This window comes from Fusarium oxysporum, chromosome 14, assembly GCF_000149955.1.
Source record: "Fusarium oxysporum f. sp. lycopersici 4287 chromosome 14, whole genome shotgun sequence".
Lineage (NCBI taxonomy): Eukaryota > Fungi > Ascomycota > Sordariomycetes > Hypocreales > Nectriaceae > Fusarium > Fusarium oxysporum.
Genome location: NC_030999.1, coordinates 1,031,613 through 1,050,972, shown reverse-complemented (window position 1 = coordinate 1,050,972; position 19,360 = coordinate 1,031,613). Strand labels below are relative to the sequence as shown.

The following is a 19,360-nucleotide window of genomic DNA, read 5'->3' as shown; positions in this document are numbered from 1 at the left end:
TGATTCTGGAATGTTGTTTGAGAAAGAGCTTTGACGAGATGTTATCGGCAACTCACGATTTCCGAATGCCCATTGAACTCTACTGGGATGGCACGAACCATCGCGCTGGGAACAAACCCCATTACGCGTTTTTGTAAACATGACCGATCTAGGAACGGGTCCTGTTCCAAGTCAGAAAGAGAGGATAGGAATTTTGGAGTTCTGATTAGTCTAAAACCTAGAACGGGCCTCGTTCCTGACTAGAATGCTTGAGTAGAAAATAATCTTGCGGAGCGTATTTAGTTATGAAGCTGCACGCTTATAAAAAGCTTAAGCAGGAAGATCCATTAACTAATATATATTTTACAAAACATTCGCCATTTTAACTTATAGTTAGCCTATAAGAATATCCACGTCAGGCATAGTAACGATATCTATCCACTGTTGTGGAACCACCAGGGCATTGGCAGCAATAATGCTAGCATTAGCTTTGACAAGACTGGTGAAGCAAGCTTCCAGGACTACCAACAAGGGATTTTGGCCCATAAGAGCTAGCAAAGCCTGAAAGTTCGCTGCTCTATCTTGATCCCTGCGGAAGTCGGATAAATGCTTCCCGTATAGATGATCTGCTAATCCAAATAACTCCATGCGTGGGTCCGAGCCGACATTGTTTCCAGCATTCGTGTTGAGAGATAGAGCGCCCTGTATTACAAGCTGGACCCCAGAAATCACTACGTTCGCAGCTTCTTTGCTCCCAATAGGCTTCCGCCTCATTATCATAATAACTTCGAGATCGTCCATTATTGTGGCGAAGGTTCCTCGTCGGGCTTCGAGCACGGCAGAGAAGTTCTCCATAACAACTGACGCATAGCTCCGTCGCAATTGCAACTCCTCAAAGTCTTCCGAGTTCATATATCTAATGCAAGGGGGAACCTCGATATCAGGTTCGATTAATGCTTTACCAAGGCTCATGACTTCCCACGTCAGCGGTAGGTGGGAGCGGTCGGCATCGAGCCGTAAAGCATAAGATCCCTTGCGGAGTTGGTGTAGACCGTCGGCGGACTTTTTTACTGCTTCGAATGGCTGTCCACCAGGAAATATTACAGTTGACGTCCTATCTCTTCCATTGAATCGGACAACTTGGCCAAGTCTTGAACGAGAGAAGGTAAATCTGCCAATATTCGTCCTCGCGGTTAATACGTTATCGTCTTCTCGGACGGACGTACAGGGATGATCGAAAGGAGTGTCCGCGCTTCGCTGGTGAAGGTGAATTATACGGACCCATTCCAGACAGGAATACTACTTTACGACGGGTGCTAGCGCGCCCACGGTCTACATCAATTCTATCGAAGCAGAGGAAAGCGGACACTCCTTTCGGCTCTCCCTGTAAAGTGATCGATGATTAACCGGAGTAGCGATTCTTGAGAGACCGGGCAGTAATAGGATGTGTCATCGTATATCAGAGTTTGCAAGTCGTATTCCTGGAGTGAAAGCCGATCTGCGTTTGATTGCCTGCGGAGTAACTCTAGTACCTCGCTTAGTTCGAACGCAGAGTTCCCCGCACTGATACGACTCGGAATTGGAGATGTCGACGAGACGGTAAGAGTTAACCTATCTAACCACGGTAACTTCAGAGTAATGTCACATGAATCTAGCTGATGTGCTAGATATCTTCGCTCTGTATCTCGTTCGATCATCTGGCGTACGGCAATAGGCAGGCTATCCACTACTTTCTATATTAGCTGTAGTTGCTGACATGGAGTAGTGAGGTACCTGCCAGCAGATGCTTGACCTTGAGTTTCCACATCGGATCTTGGTCGGTTTGAAAGCTCGGTTGTCCAACGGCGAATGACAGACGATACCTTCCGGTATCCATCGTCATCACGACTGCGAAATTTGACCATGTCACGATGATTCGAGTCAATCCCCTCTCGTCCTTCAGTCGCATCGCCAATAATAGAAGAGAAGTCATCCACAATCTGACTGCGGGTTAATTAAAGCCGTAAAAAGGAATAAGGTTGGTGACCTTGCCGTGCAACCCATATAATCCACTGAGCCCGCGACCTTCATAAAAAGAATGTACTTTTAAACCGTCTCTTATCATGATGCTAAAGTCCTCAGCAACAACCTGGAGTATGGCGCTGTCAACCTGCATTGCTCTCAAATTCTTAGAATTCGGAGACTGCAAGGCGAATTTCGCCATGTTGCTTGCTAAAACTCCCCAGGATGACATGGATACTCCCCGGTGCGGGGTGCCAAGAAATATAATACCATATGTAGCTTGATAGAGGCTACGTAGATGAGGTTGGTAAGTGGAATCCTTTGAGGGTCGGAGGGCCTACAGGCGTGAGTAGATAATAACGTTTAGAAATGCATTTATGACATGGTTGGTTCGAACATACAGCTTTAGTAATAATGCCACCCAAACTATGGCAAACAAAAATAGCTGGTCGATCTGGCGCCTGTAAATATATGAGAAATTCTCCAAAACGTGTACACCGTGACTGAAAGGGCTTTACCTCTAAGCGAGCTCTTTGGATATCCTGTAACATATTCCTAGCGTGCTGGAAGATGTTATTTGTATTTGCTGCTGCAAACACGTGAAGGACATCGGCATTGTACCCAAATGTTAAGATACGGATATTCGTCACATCTCGTGAAAGTAGATCTTTGGGCCAGAATACATCCGTTTCTGAAGCGTCACTTACAGGCCTTGCGGAAGACTCTGGGAAAAGCCCCTGCGGTAGCCTGAAACGGTGGTTTTGTCCGTCAGGCCGAAAGTTCCAGGTCCTTATAGAATCGCCTTGGAGCCCATGAACGAAGAAGACACTGTAAGAATATGTCAGCCTGGGTCACGGCAACCGCATACACAAGATACTTACTCTGCTATTGGTTGCGATCCCTCAGCGATGGTCTGAATACCTCCGTTGCTTGCAAATGGGTTCATATTGGAGGAGTCTAAGACATACAACTCTTGAAAAAAGCGAAATTAGTCTCCCCGGCAATGGAGTGGCCAGTTTTGGTTCGCGGATATGGTATAACTCGGCAAGGTCCAAAAGCGTGGCCGTAAGTATGGGCTTGGCGGATAGTTGGATATAAAGATGCTACTGACTTCCCTCTGTCTGATAAAGCGCCAATGTAACAACCCTAGCAACAATGTTATGGCAATAGAAAAGGCAGTATCGTACATGATTTAGTTCATCCGACTCAACTTCGCTGGGCTTGCGGACTTTATGTATACGACCGCGGGCCGCATGTGGTTGCGCAAGCCAGTGCCTACCCTACCAGCTATCGGACAATTTGTGGGGCTGATTCGCGCCGCAAACTTTATTGGTACACCAAGATAGAAATCGATAGTTAGTGAACCTATGAATATACTATTATTGGCTTGTAACTATACTTATTAATGCAAACCAAACTAACTATATAAGTAGTGGATGCATTTACGCTGTGCTTTCTGTGGTTGTTAAATGCCACAACAGAGTTGGTTTGTCAGTTGTGTCTTCTTATAGGTAGTATTATGCACACCAATTTAAACTCTTAGGTTTCTGAACAATAGCAAACAACCGCGTATTGAAACAGCTAGACGTTCGGCCAATTGTTGTAGAGGAGCTAGATGGAGAGTCGTGCTTGTTCCGACGCTTGCGACGCTGCATCTTTGTAAGGTTGGGTATATATCCTTTGGGTGGTCGAAATTAAAGATAACTGGATCCATTTGACTTTGGGTAGAGTGCTTGCGGGCTGCGTCAATAAGTTGTTCGTGTTTTGGGCGGGAGAACAGCTATTCAGCCTGACCACGAGACATTCAGTCAACAACCATGGTGCCCAGCGGTGGATACCCTACTCGTGGGTTTGACTAAAAAGGAACCCCACTCATAGAGTGGGCGGCAAAATTCTGGGACAAGGGCAAAATTCTGGGACAGCTGATGGGTTAGAAATAGGTGGGGAAATCAGGTTATCTCTGGCTTACACTTCTAATTTTATCGCAATCTATTCGAAATTTCTGCTGTGACTCAATTGAAAAGTATTGAAGCTGTCGCCAAAATTATTTTATCATGCGAGGCATATTTGCGGTGGTGTTGCGGCCGAAATTGTGAACCTTGACTGCGGGCCAGTCCAGCCCCGTTTCCTCGCCCCACGATGCCTTCAGCTCTGCCTCTGATCTGGCCGCCAACAGCACAAGGGATGTCGATCTATTATTGTGTGTGCCTTTGGGGGTGTAATGTATTCATGATTCTGTGATAAGTGGAAGAAAAATTGGTCTCGAAGCTGGGTAAAGGATCAGGAAGAGGCGGCAACTCGGGCTCCTCGATATCCTGTGACAGATCAACAAAATCAGGGCCTTCTTCATCGATTTCTGAGTCATCAGAATCCCCAAAAGTGAGGCTATCACGAACAGGATCTCTCTGTGAGTTGCCGAGCATAATCTCAACACCATCGCTCGAAGGAAGGGCAGGCATATCCTGAAGAGGACTTCGATAAAAGCCAGCAGCGCTGGCATCACGAAGTCGCTCGTGGAAGCGTTTCTGCTGTGCTGAACCGCTTGTATCATAAAAGAAGCCTTCTTGGGGAGTTGGTGAAGCTTCTCGCGATGGAGGAGGAATAACGAGAATCTCGTCAACTATATCTAATTGCTTCCACTTCTTCCAACGTGAAAAGCTGATATGAACAGGTTTCCCGTTGTTGTTTATATCATACTTGTAACTCTTCTCATATTCCTCTCGTAGGCGGTTATCTTCTTCTTTTTGTAATTGCTTTAAGCTGCGGCATTGGCGGCGAAGCTCCTCTTGTTGCTCGTTCTTCGTTGAAGCGTTGAGACTTTCTCGCACCTGCTTAACTGTAACGCTGTTAATATATAATCCTGATGGCATTACCTTCTTCCTCTTATTCCTCTTGTTGTTTACAGAGGCAATACGATCAAGTCGGGTCTTTATGTGCTCTTCTGCGAAGCTGTTCAGAACTACAGCCTCACATACGACATCTTCCAAAACGCCGAAGGAATGACGAGTAGGTGAACTGAAGCCATCGCGATAGTTGCGTTTGAGATGACGAGTAACTTCGCGAGCATCTTTAAAGCGCGCTTCTTTTGGAAGAAGTGACGGTAGAGCAGGATTTGTAACAGCGAGAAGAGACTTCTTCTTCTCCCTGACTTTGTGAATGACTGCCGCCCCATTTACAGGGAAAATTCCGCTCTTCTCGAAGCCGTTCATGATGTTGTGAACTGAGAAGCCTTCTTTAATTATCTCGCTTAGCTTGCTGACGAAGTCGGAGCGCTTGAAATTGAGATAACCTTGGCGGATGTGATGCCGCAGACGTTTTTGGTGAGAATTTTTCAGCAGCTGAAATACTCCAACATCTAGAGGTTGTGTATGATGTGTTGAATGGGGAGGAAGAATGAAGATCTCGATATCGAAGCGAACACAATAATCCATGAGCTCCAAGGAGGTCTTGCCGGTAAAGCCGTCGATAACGAGGAATCGCCAAATCCGCTCCTTTTCAGGCCGCTCAAAATACGGCTGATGCCAAATGAAGTCAGGCATATCGATATCTCTCATATACTCATCACAGCCAAACCAGTCAGTAAAAGTGATGCCTCTAGACTGTGCCTTTGCTGTGCATTCGAAGGAATTGCGATTAAAATGACGGATCCAATCCATCGAGATCTCTGCGTTGGAAAAGCCGCTCTCAGAGCGAGCGAATCGAATACCTTCATCCAGAGCGTTAACATCCCAAGATTCCGTTGGCCAAGTCTTAAACACCATTAATGGAGGTATCATGACTAAAGATATGTCAGAATAAGGGCAGAAGTCCAGAGAATACTCACATCCAGCTGCATTCGCGCATCCAAGCATCGTGGTTGATTCTCTGTTGGTGAAAGAAACAACATCGTGTTTGGCGTTGAGCATCTTCTTCACGATAATTACCTCAAGCCTCTCGCGAAGGGCACCAATCCGTATGCCGCATTCATCGGCGTTGAACATCTGTGAGGCCTCGATATCTCGATTTCTAACAGCTACACCAAGGTCAGTATAGAATTGCTGAAGATCTTCAATATCTCCAGCTTCAAATCCTGCCCTTTCTCGGTCGAAAGCTCGAACTAACTTCTTCTTCTGCAGCTGCGGATTATCGCGAAGAAACCGCCTGTACCATCCATCGCCGACAGGCCCTGCTGGAGGCGTTCGTGATGCCCTCAAATCATTTGCTGCCTCTTCAATAAGTAGCTGATTACAGGGAAAACCTGCTCTCTCGAGCCAAACGATATACGCGATCACGGCACGCTCCTCAGCCTCATCGAGATTCCTCGGCCGGCCGCGGCTGTTATCACTGAAGTCAGGTTTTCCGTACAGCTTCATTGACTTCAGATGACGACCAACAGCGCTCTTGGAGGCGCTGAATCTATCCGCAGCTTCTCTCACGGTGAGAGGTTTCCCTTCCTTAGTGTTGCGGTGGCGGCGTTGTGAGAGCAAAATCGCACGTGCAGCCGCAACGGCAGGGTTGGGTTGATAAAGATCAGTCATAGTGACGGTCTAGATGAAAAGTCAAATTGAGATACAAGATATGACCGAATGATACTTAGAAATGTCTTTCAAAAGTTGGGTTTTTGGTGGTGAAATCAAGCAAATTCGGACTGAGCGGGGTATTCGGCTGTCCCAGAATTTTGCCCTTGTCCCAGAATTTTGCCGCCCACTCTATGAGTGGGGTTCCTTTTTAGTCAAACCTACGAGTAGTCAGGGTTGCTATTCTTCTAACCAATTAGGATGCTCCTCTAATTGTGCACCCTATGTCCAGAGTATCGATTTCTGTGTACAATATACCGCTGCCTGGAGAACACTACGGACGAACTACGCAGGTGCTACCATGCAGGCGTCGTTAGGTGGACTTCGCTCCCTGGTCCTCCGGAAAATCGCCATGTTGCTTCATCGAAGCCAGTTATTTTGGCGCCAGACAACGAAACCAAAGCACTCGGGCGCTATTCGCTATCCCGTCGGCAAAGATGATCCAAGGCTAGCGATCCCAATGATGAGCCCTGTTGACTGAAGATAGCTACTTGCAAGAAAGTGTAGACATCTATGTACTAGCATCAAATTAAAATGAAACGTCAGCCTTACGAGGCTGCCGGAAGTGGGGGCTCAAGTGTATGAGGGGTTTTTGTCATCCGAAAGTGGGGTAGATTTTTCTTCCACAATAATCAGGCCGTTGTTATCCGGTCTACAACCTCTATCAACCTCAGTTCGTATCAGATTATGTTTACTTTACCCCATCTCCCGAGATCCAAGGTCGCAAACCTTATTTCCGAAGTACTTCGACCCAGAGATCGGCATTCACTCCGTCAAATGGTTGAGATTTTCATGGGCCAGTGATTGCTTCATTCTCTACTTGTATCAAACCTTCGGCCATGACCCCTCTCTTACATGAAGCCCTCGCTTATTCGACCCGAAACTATCCATTATTAATTGTCAACGCAGACAAGATGGCTACAGAGAAACGTAAAGGCACGGTAGCAGGCACAACTGTCTTACACCACAAATCCAAATCCAGCCGCCCTAGAAGTCGCTCCGCCAATCTCAATGTTCCAAAAGTTCATCTGAGGGACGAGATATTCCATGTCGGTTACACGGGGCTTTCAGACCGGGTCTACATCTATTTCGACAAACGCGGCAGAGCCACCTTGATGAACCTCCAATGGAAACAAGTGTCGTTCGATGCGGTAAGACTGTCGACACGATACCATGGCGCTAAGAACTTGCAAGCGCTTGTGGTTGGAGTGAAGGCTCGTGAGGCGGACAAAGCAGCCCTTTCAGGCGAGATTTAGACGAGTTGGGTTGACTTGTGCGTTCAAAGAGAGCAAAAAGCAGATCTCGACGCAAGACCTTCCAACTGTAGTGATGCGCGGACCAAAAGAATATACCACGCTGTATTAAAAACTTCTATAAGTTGATTTAGTCGTAGAAAATGTATTTTTTCTATCCGAGGCGACGACCTGTAACGGCCAAAAGTTGACGATAAATCGTATATAGGGTAAGCAGCTATTCAAGCAGGCTCTCTCTTTCCCCTGCTTCACATCAACCAATCAGCAATCGTTTAAAATGCACGACATCCCTGAGGATTCAGAGAGTTTGAGGGAGTTAGCTTTACCTGAGCAAGTCAGATGACGGGCGGAGCGCATGAGTACAGTACTCTCGTTTTATAAACCACTTATAATTTTTTCTTAAATAATGATACCAGACATACCTTTATGGAATATGAACATTTAATTCCTCCCACGACAATATGCCACTGAAATCAGTGCTCTACTGGTCGATACCCCACTCAATTAACCGCAGGAGTCACATATGAAACGTCCCTACAGTACAGTACCTCCTATAAATTAATATCTACAGTCTAGGAGTAGTTCTCCTGGAAATTGGTCTGTGGTGCCCTATCAAGCGAATATTTAAAGATTGTCCGACAGAGGACCTCAGGGTCTTTTATGACGAATTGAAGACTAGATTTGCACCAGAGCTCAGAGGGCGTATGGGAAGAGTCTACGCGGATGTTGTCCTCAGCTGCCTGGGAGGGAATTTTGCCGAGGGATCGGAACCTCGTACTGAGGATGATAAAGAACTCCGTAGACGGCGGTTCCTGGAAGATTTTGAGCGGAAAGTTGTCTATATGATGGAGACACCTGTTTGAGGAAAAGGCACCCTTGCACCATGCATTCGCCGCCAACTTTGGGTAGCTATATTTATCTTACCATTAAACTCTCATAACTCAGCCTAGAGCGGGGACTCATCTCTTAAGTGCTGACTATAATGAATCGTGTGTGGGCCAAGTAAAATAACTACTATCGAAGATACTATGTATGACATATGCAGCTCAAACATACAGTGAATCCAATCATTCTGTTCCTTAGGTGCAGAGACCAACCTCTTGTGCTTTTTCTCGGTTAGATTACCTGTGGTAATGTAGTGCTTGGCGTTCTAACACTACCGTAGAATGTCATATAAGAGGGTTCTATACATATCTTCAACTAACCCAAGATCGATTAACGTCAGGTAACGAAAAGAAAATGCCATATCCTCAATTTACTCTAAAGATCATGCACAATTCTATCCGAAGGATGCATATCGGTTGCCACTCATTTGCTCCCAGCTGCTCTCCTATGCCCTTTTATCGCGATTGTAAAGAACCCTTGTTGCACCTCCTCCAAATCGAACACTTAACAGCATTTCTAGATACGTGTGTGATTCTTCGTAGCCTGAAAGTCTTGTAGATCAAAGACACGCAGATCGCTTTCCACCTTTGCCAGAGATATGGATAGCTTGTCCTGAATACAACAGGAATGCCTGTGATTTCTGGTGCCGTACCACCCAGGCTTTTTCAACCCCTTTATCATCTCTTTAGAACCTTCAATACTGAAACCATCGAACGGTGGGGCGTTCCGTGGGTACAGAATCCCATGGTTTCTGAGTTCCTTCGTTAGGACACCCAGGAGCATGGATGAGCACTCAAAGGAACACTCTTGTTCTTCTTGCAGACGATCAAGGAGCTCGTAGATTGTTGAGAAGGTTACAGCGAGAGCGCTTTGACGTGCTATGTCGATCTCTTCTGCGGCTTGCGTCAGCACAGGCCGTCATACTGAGTTGGTACTGAAACTTACCAAAAATATCGGCTGGAATTGGGAAATCCTCGGCTTCGATTAACTTCTGACTGTGCCTCAATGCCAGTTGAGTCATATTTCGAAACATAATTGGTTTTGAGAAAACCCAGGATATGAACACGCAAAGCATGCAGTCTCGCCCATAAACCGTCGGTAAGTCTGACCTCAAGCCTTCTAGCCAAATTTCTATGTATAACTCGACGATCTCAAGGCACTCGTAATAGTTCACAATCATGGCCACCTTTACAAGCATTTCAAGGTTGAGTGATCTTGGGACATCTCGATGATATCCATGCATGATAGTCAGGATGATCTTGAAAGCTTCAGGATCCCAGTCGCTCGCTGTTATCCGGCGAACGCCTGATAAATCGGCCTTTCCCTCTGCGAAAGGACCAGTAACCATTATTTTGAAAATGGATGAAGCTAGCTCCAAGTGCTTTCCTGAGACTAGCATTCGAAACTCTATCTTCTCAAGGGAAAGTGCACATGTCTCTCCATAGTCCCAGTCCTGTATTTGAAGGCTTGTGCTGTCGGGGTTCGTTCCAGGGCCAGTACACTCCGGATCCGTTTCGTCGCCATCTGAAAATTCCGGACGCATATAACGTACATTACTAAAGTCTGAGAAAGTTACCTTACTCCAGTCTATGGAAGATGCGTTGGTAGTGCCTCCTAGCGATGTTGAGGTTGTAACGGGAGACTCCTGCGGCGCTGGTGGCGTAGTCGGTGGAGAGAATTCAACTCTCTTCCCTTTCTTCTTTTCCCACTTCCTCCTTTTGTAGTATGCCTTCGCAGGCTTTTCTTGCTCTATCCAGATTTTATCTGCCTCCCATTTGAAGGTCTGGGCCATGTATGTGCTAAGAATGATCCGAGTATCGCCGTTCGAGTCAAATACATAGGCCGATGGCCTTTTGCTGGGAGGTGTTTTCGGAGGGCCTCGGTGAGTGGAAACTGGCTCAGAGCCTGGGGCATGGTGAACCATCTTCTTTCCTTTATTCTTTAGCGTCTCAGTTTTAAAAGGGTCGAAGGAATACCGACCTATGGAGAAACAACGAGGTTGAGTTCTGATTATTATGTCTTGGTAATATCTTTGTTGAGATTTGCAAAGAAGAAAACGAGTTTAGGCGCTGGCTCTACTGTGAGGAGGCGAGCCCCTCGTTTTGAATCATGGCTGACGTTGGGCTGGTCTGCAGGAGGCCGACCAATTCACTGTCAACCCCGCTTCTCTTTCTTGGAAATCAGGCCAATCGCACCTTGCTTAATACAGTCACACTGGATGGTTTTCAAAAGCATGCAAGTGGAAAAAGAAATCATTGGATATCATCCGACCAACAATGACAGCCAGATTGTATTTTGTCCACTTTAATACCTGGTGCCTACTCCCTACTCTTCTATTCCCAATTGTCGTATACCCCTAATTGTCACGTACCCTGTCTACTTCCCATGCGTATACGTGTCTCCGGTATATTCCCATATGTCCATACTATTGCTTCTTTCGTGCCTCAGGTCACAACCACGCGCTAGATTGCTTTTGATGCTTGATCGTCATCGGCTATAGATTACTCCGTAAGTGCCTGCCCCACTTGCCCCTCATCGATGACATCTACAAAGGGGTGACCTAGCCTTGATTCACTGTTTTATAATAGCTGAGATCCGTACCATCTCATGTTGGTTCTCCTTGAACCTTCTTTTGTTAAAATTGAGTCCCATATTCTATCAATATTCCAGTCCACACGTCACAGAAACCATGGATTTCTCCTCCGGCTTTGGTCCAAAGGTCTCCCAGTGCGAGGCAATTATCGGATACTGCTTCAATTCTAAGGTACTCTGCGCCGAGGCCCTGAACGCTGCAGCTTTCTACTTGTGCAGCATCTGGGTGCAGCGGGGTCTTGACAAACGTTAGTTATGAGTTATTGAATTTAGAAACCCGAGTTCGTGAGCGGATACAGCTAACATACACTTCTCAAAGATTGCTGGACTATGCTTCGGCATGACCTTATCAGCAACGAGAATCCTGCCCGAGTCGGCATGGAACATGGCCTCGACACCTGCATCAATAAGTGTGGATAGAAAATGAGACTAGAACGGCCCATCCAGACCGGACCTAGAACACCTGTCTGATCTTGCCCAAGACGGCGCTGAGTTTTTCTCGGATGAAGGTCCGGATGGCATAGCTACTATGGGCTCTGGCCGGAGCCCCGGCTTCTAGAAGGATGAAGACACGGAGGTCCTGTCGGGGTGGGGCAATGGTTGTTTGTTGCCCTTGGTGATGAGGTGGATCTGTCCGTCGATATCCATGTTGTGGTTGGCGGTGGGTTGGGCGGCCACGCTGCTGTATGTCGGCTTGGGGGCGGTAGGTCGCTGGTGAATTGTTGGGCGGCTTCTTCAAACTTGGTGCAGAAAACCTGGAAGACCGCTAGCTTGGCGTTATACTCTTCCACAAGTTAGCGCGCGAGATCATTGGGTGACTCGATGATAGATTGGTTGTGTTCCAAAGATCGATGAAGGGATGGCTCGTGCGGCTCCTTCCGTGGCTGCAGTGGTGGCAGCGATAAGTGGTGAGGATGGTGTCTGGGCCATCCGCCAGGGAACGGGAGTGTGGATCCCCAATTTGAACGGGTCCGGGGCAGCGGGCGTGATCGTGGTAGGCGAAGCCATCGCCGCGGCTTGCGACTGCGCAAAGCGCAGATTGAATTGTTTGTTGCACACTTGTTAAGAATTTTAGGTGTAGACAGTGCCACTTTCTTAACACTTGTATGCCAAGAAAGTATGATGGCGAAGGAAGGTTCTCCCCCAAGACCAGGCGACGTCCCCACCTGACTTTAGGGTAGACTGGATGGTTTCCTTGCATAACCCATAACCCTCGTTGAGCCCATTCTGTAGCGGAGGATCAAAGAGCATCTTGGCATTCCAAGTCGTCGAAAACAGCCGCGGTTCGGGGCAGCGGATCTATAGTAGCCGTTCTGGGGGTATCGCGGTGGGACGAGGACGGGATGAAGCAGCGGGGCGAAGCAGCGGGGACAGCAACCGAATTATAATTATTTTGAATGGCATTATCAGGCTCGCAAGGCGTAGCTGCAAACACAACACGCCTTATTCTCAGGGGACAGGTCATTGTTAGGAAGTATCGTTGACTTTGGTCCGCAGATGGAACATCACCCAAGCAATAGCCCTAAGACGTTCCAGTTCGACGAGTGCTGGGTATACAACAAGATGGAGACTACGTAAAAGTATTCTTCTTCCATATAAATTAGTGTTACCTGTCAACACGTTGCAAGTACGATCGTGAATACAGCCGAGGTATACTATGCTGGCAAATGATCCAGACAGCTAGTAGCCAAGGCTATGTTAGGTGAAGCTGAACTTATCGGTGACAAGTCACAAAAGATCTTATACGGAGGTTGCTTCCTGGCTTTCTTGCTCCCACCCACGGTTGCCGTTCTGTGTCGCTGATCGAGATCGGGTGGCCCTTAAACAACTGCTAAGTAGGCACGGACGACATGAAAATTTAGATATACTAAGAGTATAGCTGTGAATAGACTGACAGGTATAGTCCGCAATTACAGGGGCAAAAGACCACAATACTTCAAGGGTCATGCCAGGCGAGTTGAGGTCAGGCCAATGGTCAGGTGTACTTTCGGCAGCACGGAGGCTGTCTCGTCTTTGAAAGATGGAAGCAAGCGGAAAGGTGGAGCTAAGAGGCTTGAACGAAGGTTGAGCATATCGACGCTCAACCTGCATACCGGAACCCATTCCAGCGGCTGAAGACGGGGCGCGCTAATTCTAGCCTCAAATTGTGCAGCTATCTGGTTTAGATATACTACATGCTGGACCCACGTCATTGCGACTTTCATATAGACCCATGCTTATGGCTTCGCCTTAAATCTTTCTTTTCGAGTTGTGGATCCTTGTGGATACTAATATGCCTGCTGAAATGCCAAAAGCCTCTTGATCCAGTGTTTTCACCTATTGTTGTGCACATCTGGCAGTGGCGCTATCGTTCACCTGATGATGTTGAGGTTGCCTTAGTCCCGAACGGCCGTAGCAAGACGCACCCAAATGTATGCGGCGAATATGTCTTATCATAATATCTCCAGGCGGTGAAAAGTACATTATTTCTGGAGGCTGACAAACACCGGGCCTGCGGGCAAGGAGCGCCGCCACTTCCATGTGGCAGCTGCTCATTTGTGACTGAGATACGCTATGACACGTCATGAAGAGTTGAATATTGGATGTCCAGCACTGACATCAATACCCACTCACTAACGTGAATATCAGCTACATGTCAGACAGGTCTACTGTTAAGTAAGAATTTAACTATAAACTGTCTTGGTTCGGCGCAGTCCAGTGCAACAATTCAGCACTATCTTCATCTCTACCTCAAATTCTATTGCCTCCAACCAAATTGTCCTGCGCATCTCGCAGGCCTGAGATTACCCCATCAGGAGGCCCATGGCGGTGCAACTTTTGACAACCCGCAAAGAGTCTATTAGCACATAATCGGCTGATTTGAAACTTGGTGACAATGCCGTCAAGCAACAACACCAAAGCCGATCCTGGAAGGCTAAACCTTGTTGACAACGCCAACGGCATTTGTCCCCATTACTTTACTCATAGCTGTGACCAACTAGCTACAGAGGTTGGTGGAACTTGCAAAAGATGCAAAAACAACCGATGCGGCTACACACAAGACATCGCCAGTGACCGGCCATGACCAGCCATACACAGCACAGGGTTGACCGTGGAGACCTCGGGAGGGCAATAAATGTCGCACAGCACGGCGGCTACTAAGTTTCATAACAGCCATAAACAAATATAACGGACCGAGATTGACGTATCTTGCATGTTGGATCAAAACCTTGGGCGCGGGAGTGGTGCACTAGGTTAGGTACTGCCAGGTGCAGTGAGCATACCTCGCTTGCAAATACACAGAATGCTTTAATAACGTTACATGTCCTTGTGGTGGCAATATCAGCACAGCATTTGGCCATGATCCCATACAGGGGACTCTAAAGGGACTTCTTTCATAACCATATCGCACTCTTTACAGTCAAAAACCTCTGAGTCAATACATGGCTTTATTAAAGGATTTTCCTTATTGGTAGAGTCGAATGTCTGAGGCCCACGGTAGAATTCTTCGGGAGATCGGCTTTGGGTCTCGATAGAACAATGGTCTACGTCACGCAATTTAAATGCTTTCTGCCAGGCGGAGTATATCTGCCTAATACAGCAAAAGGATTAAATATTATATTGCCTTCCATAATTGATCAATTATGAAGGCAAAAGATAATTTGAACTGTAATGAGGTGATATTGAGGAAGTGGAGTTGAGGAGGTGGAATATTATGCTGCACGTTTAAAGTGGAGTTAATTTACGGATTTATAAAAAATACGCTTGTCCCATTGGCCGGATACCGTTCATTGCCCGAATTCCGTCTGCCTCGGTCACTGACAGCCCGTACTGAACGAAGCCCCACTCGCGGCGCCCTTCTGTCCAGTGTTCCTGAATTTCCTTTCCTCAACAAGACTGAGCTTTCCATGTTACTCCACTCGCTGCTCGCCGGTTGATTAAAGTGCATGAACTGAAAATGATCAGATCAGAGAGAAAAAGGCATTAATACTGCTACATTGAAGGTAATCTGCTGATGTGTTGATCGTAGGTTTAAAGTAGTCCATTGGATGTATAGCTAAAGTGTAAGCTCGATATCATCAACGCTGGTACAAAATCTGAGATATCACCTTGCGGCGAGGTTGCAGTCAAGAAGAACCCTACGATAGCAATTGCATAAGGGCGCTCCAATGATAGAGAATCGCAACCGCTGGCTTAATCAACAGTTCGCAGCACCACAGTTGGACCTGCTGTGCCATAAGACGAGCCTGCACTCAAGAGCGGCTGGTGATTGATCTGACTGGCGAAGATGATTGACGTCGCCAGGTGTTGGTAATCACAAACTTAACCCTAAACTCTCAGCTATTGTGGCCATCTCTCCGGTATTTCTCGTAAGCATGGGGTTGGTAAGAGGGCTGTGTATTTTCAGCGGAGGGCAGAGTAAGGATAGGCCAGACAAGATATACTTTAGGTCCGTCTCCCGTCTCTCCAATTCTCTCCCAACTTCGTTCTGTGTCGGCATCGCCCTAGTACAAGACAGCTCAGCTCGTTCCAAACATCTTCATACGCCTCCGTTCATCGATAGCAACTACATTCAAGACGATGCCCTCAAGCCCTCGTTTCTCCAAGGCGCCCAGTTGTCGCTCTCTTTATCACCCCTGCTCCGTAAAAGCTCGCCATCCTTTCAATCCCCTTGGCACCCTTCTTTCCAGACAGCATAGCCCAGAATACTCTTGTCGGGCACTGCTCTCTCTGCTATGCCTTGCTGCATTCCGAGATTTGCCCGAGGTCATTCATTTTTTGGTCGGCCTTTATCAAGTAGATGTACAGCAGCACTTAGACCTTGCCTTGTTCTTAGTCAACCGTCAGGGGCATGAAGGAATGGCTTCTTTGCTTGTGGATTACAACGCAGACAAAAGTACAACACAGCCACATCAGCCACCGCCATTTACTAGTCTCACCAAGTTCTCGCGCCATCTGCTTCCCCTTCTCATCCTTGTCCATAAATAGCGGCTGAAGCAGCAGAATCCCGTCGGCAATCTCTGAGTTTTCCATTGGGTTTAGACCTGGTTCTGACGTTGATACTTGAGTAGGGGGGCGTGCCAGTGCCATCGCTCCATGCCCCCCTACAAGTGGACAATCGCAGTGTCAATTAAATTACGCCTCTAAAAAAAACACCACAAGCCCAAGCCACCTTATATTCAGTGCTGTGTACCAAGAACAGTAGTTATGCCAACTTGAACCTCATTAAGAACTGGGTATCATCCAACCATCGTGACAATCCTGAACGCCATTCCAATCCAAGACTCAAAAAAGAGTGTATTTGCGTACCTCTTGGGTACGTCTCAGATTCGACGGCGGAATGAATGGCAACCCTTCAGTAAAAGCCACATTGAATGAATTGAGACGTGCAAAGCCATACTAATCCGGTTAGGTAAATCTTCCATCATAGACAAAATAGTAATCTTACATTGAAGTCTACCGTGATACCCGTCAAGTTTGCAACATGGTCCAGTATATAGAGGCTTTCCGCTGACTTCGTATCTGCATTTTGGGAAAGCTGCAATATTGTGTAATCGAGTGCAAGCCGCGATCGTCATAGATAAGCAACACATAGTTGCTTAGGCTGTCCTCCGCAATAGTAATCGGACTGGTATTCGCGCCGCGTTTCCAGGAGAGAATAGACGAAAGTTGATGCGTTTCTTTCTTCGGGGATGGCTTTTGCGAAATGAGGCTAACGAATTTGAGAAGTTCCCGACATCTATGCCGTCTGATAATCTCGCCTGAGACGTCATGTATAAGAGACAAAACTTCTGCAGTTAAAGACGGTTGTATACCCCTGATCGGTAGACCGCGAGCAAGTCCTGGCTGCCCCCAAGGGACGTATCCTGTGACACATAGTACTTTGAGCCAAGGCATAGCCCCAAAGTCGGTCATTGATGCGATTAGGGGCTCTAAATCTTGAGAAGCCCCACGGAAGATTCAACTCCAACATCTGGATGGCTGTTATCTTCGTGATCGTACTGCCTACCGGGCAACAGGGGATCTGTGGCAGAATCAGACTCATCGAGGAAGAAGGCGAGGCCACATGCAGGAGCACAGTGAGAGTAAGGAAGCTCAGCAGGAATAAAAGCACGAGTGCAGCTCGGACACTACGTGAGTCCATGTCGATCACTTTGGCTGGTAACTGAGAAACGAAGGGAACTGCGTTTTCTTTTTTTGTTTATTTCTGTACTGCTTGAGCAGGCAAACATGCAAACGTGGGTGTTCTCGTGGAAGTGGAAAGAGGCAGGCGGTTTCAAAGCCTCACATGCGATAGAAATGGCGCTCTATAGAGGATTGTAACAGTACAAGAGTGGCAGACCGTGGTCATATCCAGGTCGTGTACATGTTATGACTTTGGTGCATAACCTTAGAGCATCCCTACGTGCACATAATACCGCAGCGCCTGTTCAACGGTACATGCATGTGAGGGCTGCTAGTGGGAAGTGATGCGTGAAACATCAAGCAAGCGTGGTCAGTCTTGTCGCGTGTTTCGTCACGCGTTCCGTCGCGTATCCACCACGACGCGTCAGTAAAAAACAGGTACCCTACTCATAGTGCTACCTAACAATGATTATGCACTAACAGTACTGATAATGGCGAGCCGTACGTGCACCGCCCTCCGTGCACATGATTTTTTTATGTAAGATGCATACGTGGCCCCATCAATTGCTACCCCGTCGCCACAGCCTTGCCCCACTCACAGTGAGATCTTGTTCGATTTATAATACAATCGCAACAGCAATACAAACCACTGAGCAACAGAGTTACAGTATTGAACACTTGCACCTTCCTCTCCAACAATAACTCTCGTTTATAAACGAAGCCCCACATATCGTCCTTAAGTAAGTTGCCTCACTGTGTACACACTTATTTGATACAAAAAGCGCGTATCTCGATGTATTTACCTGATTGATGCAAGCGACAGTACTTATAGCTCGCACTGTCAACCTGTCTCCACTTCCCCACATTCGCGCCCCGGAACTCCAGGCAGCAGCGGTACTTCTAAGTACTTCATTCCCTAAGCCAGAAATTGCTTACGCACGGCCAAATTCTGACAGAACATCTGCTTATGAGGTAGAGCCATGTACCCAGGGTGCCACCTTAGACTTACAAAGAGCATGTTTTTTTTTTTTTTTGGACCGGAAGGTGCCAGTGCTCAATACTGTAATAACTATTAGAGTAATTGAAAAGGATAAATCTAAGACTACTTAGTATATTTATAGTAAAAAGGGTTACTATAAATAAGAAAATAAAAACCTTATGGAAACTAAGTAGAAATATGACCTAGTTCCTTTAAGTTTAGGAAAAAGGAAATAAAGAGAACAAAGACATATAAGCTTAAATAAAGAGAATAACAAGAAGAAAATACCCAACTATAAATATTGTAGTAAGTACTAGTCGTTATAGTAATTAATAAAAGCTATAAAGGTGCTTAATACCTAGTAATATAATATCTAGAATAAAAGAGGGGTAATTATAGGGTTTTATAAGAAGAAAATATAATAAGTTTTATATAATTGTAATTACTTAAAGTTAAAGACCTAAAACTATAATATTAGTATTAGTAATATAAAGAGAATTAAATACATTATAAAACATAATATATCATAAACTTAATAAATTAGCTAAATATTAATATATTATTAATATACATAAAGGAATAACGTGTATGATAAGCGAGTGTCACAGATAAGCGAGTGTCACAAAAATCTCAACCTCTTGACTTTAAATCGCTTTAAAACCACCATAAACCATCTAATCAATTAAAACTACTCGCTATACTCTTCTCCTGGGGTCTCAATCACTACCCGACAGGTCCTTGCATTATGCCCGGCCTTGCCGCATACACCGCAACGCCGACCACCCGGGCGCTCCGACCTTCCTCGAGCACCATTTCTAGATGATTCGGCCACTACCTGCGCATCAACATCCATCTGATCAACTACTTGCGATGCTTCCTGTACTGTCATCGCCCCTCCTTTCTGTAGTCTAGTCCTTTTTGCCCTTCGGCGCCGGCTTAGTATCTTATTTGCTTGTTCAAGATCCTTTAACCTAGCCTCTACTAAGGCTAGCCGATGTAGAGCTGCTTTG

General features: G+C 46.4%; 6 protein-coding genes across 7 annotated transcripts; 2 read left to right on the top strand and 4 right to left on the bottom strand.

The window, feature by feature from the left end:
- Positions 1–372: 372 nt before the first annotated feature.
- FOXG_17247 (uncharacterized protein) lies at positions 373–2,926 on the bottom strand (the record flags this gene model as incomplete). The annotated part of the gene is made up of 3 exons (XM_018397264.1): positions 373–1,236; positions 2,688–2,808; positions 2,862–2,926. The coding sequence occupies 3 exons, from the start codon at positions 2,924–2,926 to the stop codon at positions 373–375; spliced, it is 1,050 nt and encodes a 349-aa protein (XP_018258028.1).
- A 4,223-nt stretch (positions 2,927–7,149) lies between these two features.
- FOXG_22706 (uncharacterized protein) lies at positions 7,150–7,972 on the top strand. The gene has a single exon (XM_018403113.1). The coding sequence runs from the start codon at positions 7,376–7,378 to the stop codon at positions 7,790–7,792; it is 417 nt and encodes a 138-aa protein (XP_018258027.1). The 5' UTR covers positions 7,150–7,375; the 3' UTR covers positions 7,793–7,972.
- An 813-nt stretch (positions 7,973–8,785) lies between these two features.
- FOXG_22705 (uncharacterized protein) lies at positions 8,786–10,874 on the bottom strand. Its single transcript, XM_018403112.1, has 3 exons — positions 10,655–10,874; positions 9,620–10,598; positions 8,786–9,567 (listed from the first exon to the last, which is right to left on the bottom strand). Exons 2-3 carry the CDS (start codon positions 10,596–10,598, stop codon positions 9,191–9,193), a joined length of 1,356 nt encoding a protein of 451 aa, XP_018258026.1. The 5' UTR covers positions 10,655–10,874; the 3' UTR covers positions 8,786–9,190.
- A 56-nt stretch (positions 10,875–10,930) lies between these two features.
- FOXG_22704 (uncharacterized protein) lies at positions 10,931–12,883 on the top strand. The gene is made up of 2 exons (XM_018403111.1): positions 10,931–11,514; positions 11,586–12,883. The coding sequence occupies exons 1-2, from the start codon at positions 11,364–11,366 to the stop codon at positions 11,684–11,686; spliced, it is 252 nt and encodes an 83-aa protein (XP_018258025.1). The 5' UTR covers positions 10,931–11,363; the 3' UTR covers positions 11,687–12,883.
- A 123-nt stretch (positions 12,884–13,006) lies between these two features.
- FOXG_22703 (uncharacterized protein) lies at positions 13,007–13,369 on the bottom strand (the record flags this gene model as incomplete). Its single annotated transcript, XM_018403110.1, has 2 exons — positions 13,007–13,065; positions 13,162–13,369. The coding sequence occupies 2 exons, from the start codon at positions 13,367–13,369 to the stop codon at positions 13,007–13,009; spliced, it is 267 nt and encodes an 88-aa protein (XP_018258024.1).
- Positions 13,370–15,552: 2,183 nt separating this feature from the next.
- On the bottom strand, positions 15,553–17,864 carry FOXG_17244 (uncharacterized protein). Of its 2 annotated transcripts, XM_018397263.1 has the most exons (3): positions 17,288–17,704; positions 16,695–17,219; positions 15,553–16,645 (listed from the first exon to the last, which is right to left on the bottom strand). In XM_018397263.1, the coding sequence occupies exon 2, from the start codon at positions 17,159–17,161 to the stop codon at positions 16,718–16,720; it is 444 nt and encodes a 147-aa protein (XP_018258023.1). In that variant the 5' UTR covers positions 17,162–17,219; positions 17,288–17,704; the 3' UTR covers positions 15,553–16,645; positions 16,695–16,717. The 2 variants fall into 2 exon arrangements, with proteins under 2 accessions (XP_018258023.1, XP_018258022.1); XM_018397262.1 differs by having other exon boundaries at positions 16,695–17,864.
- Positions 17,865–19,360: the final 1,496 nt, after the last annotated feature.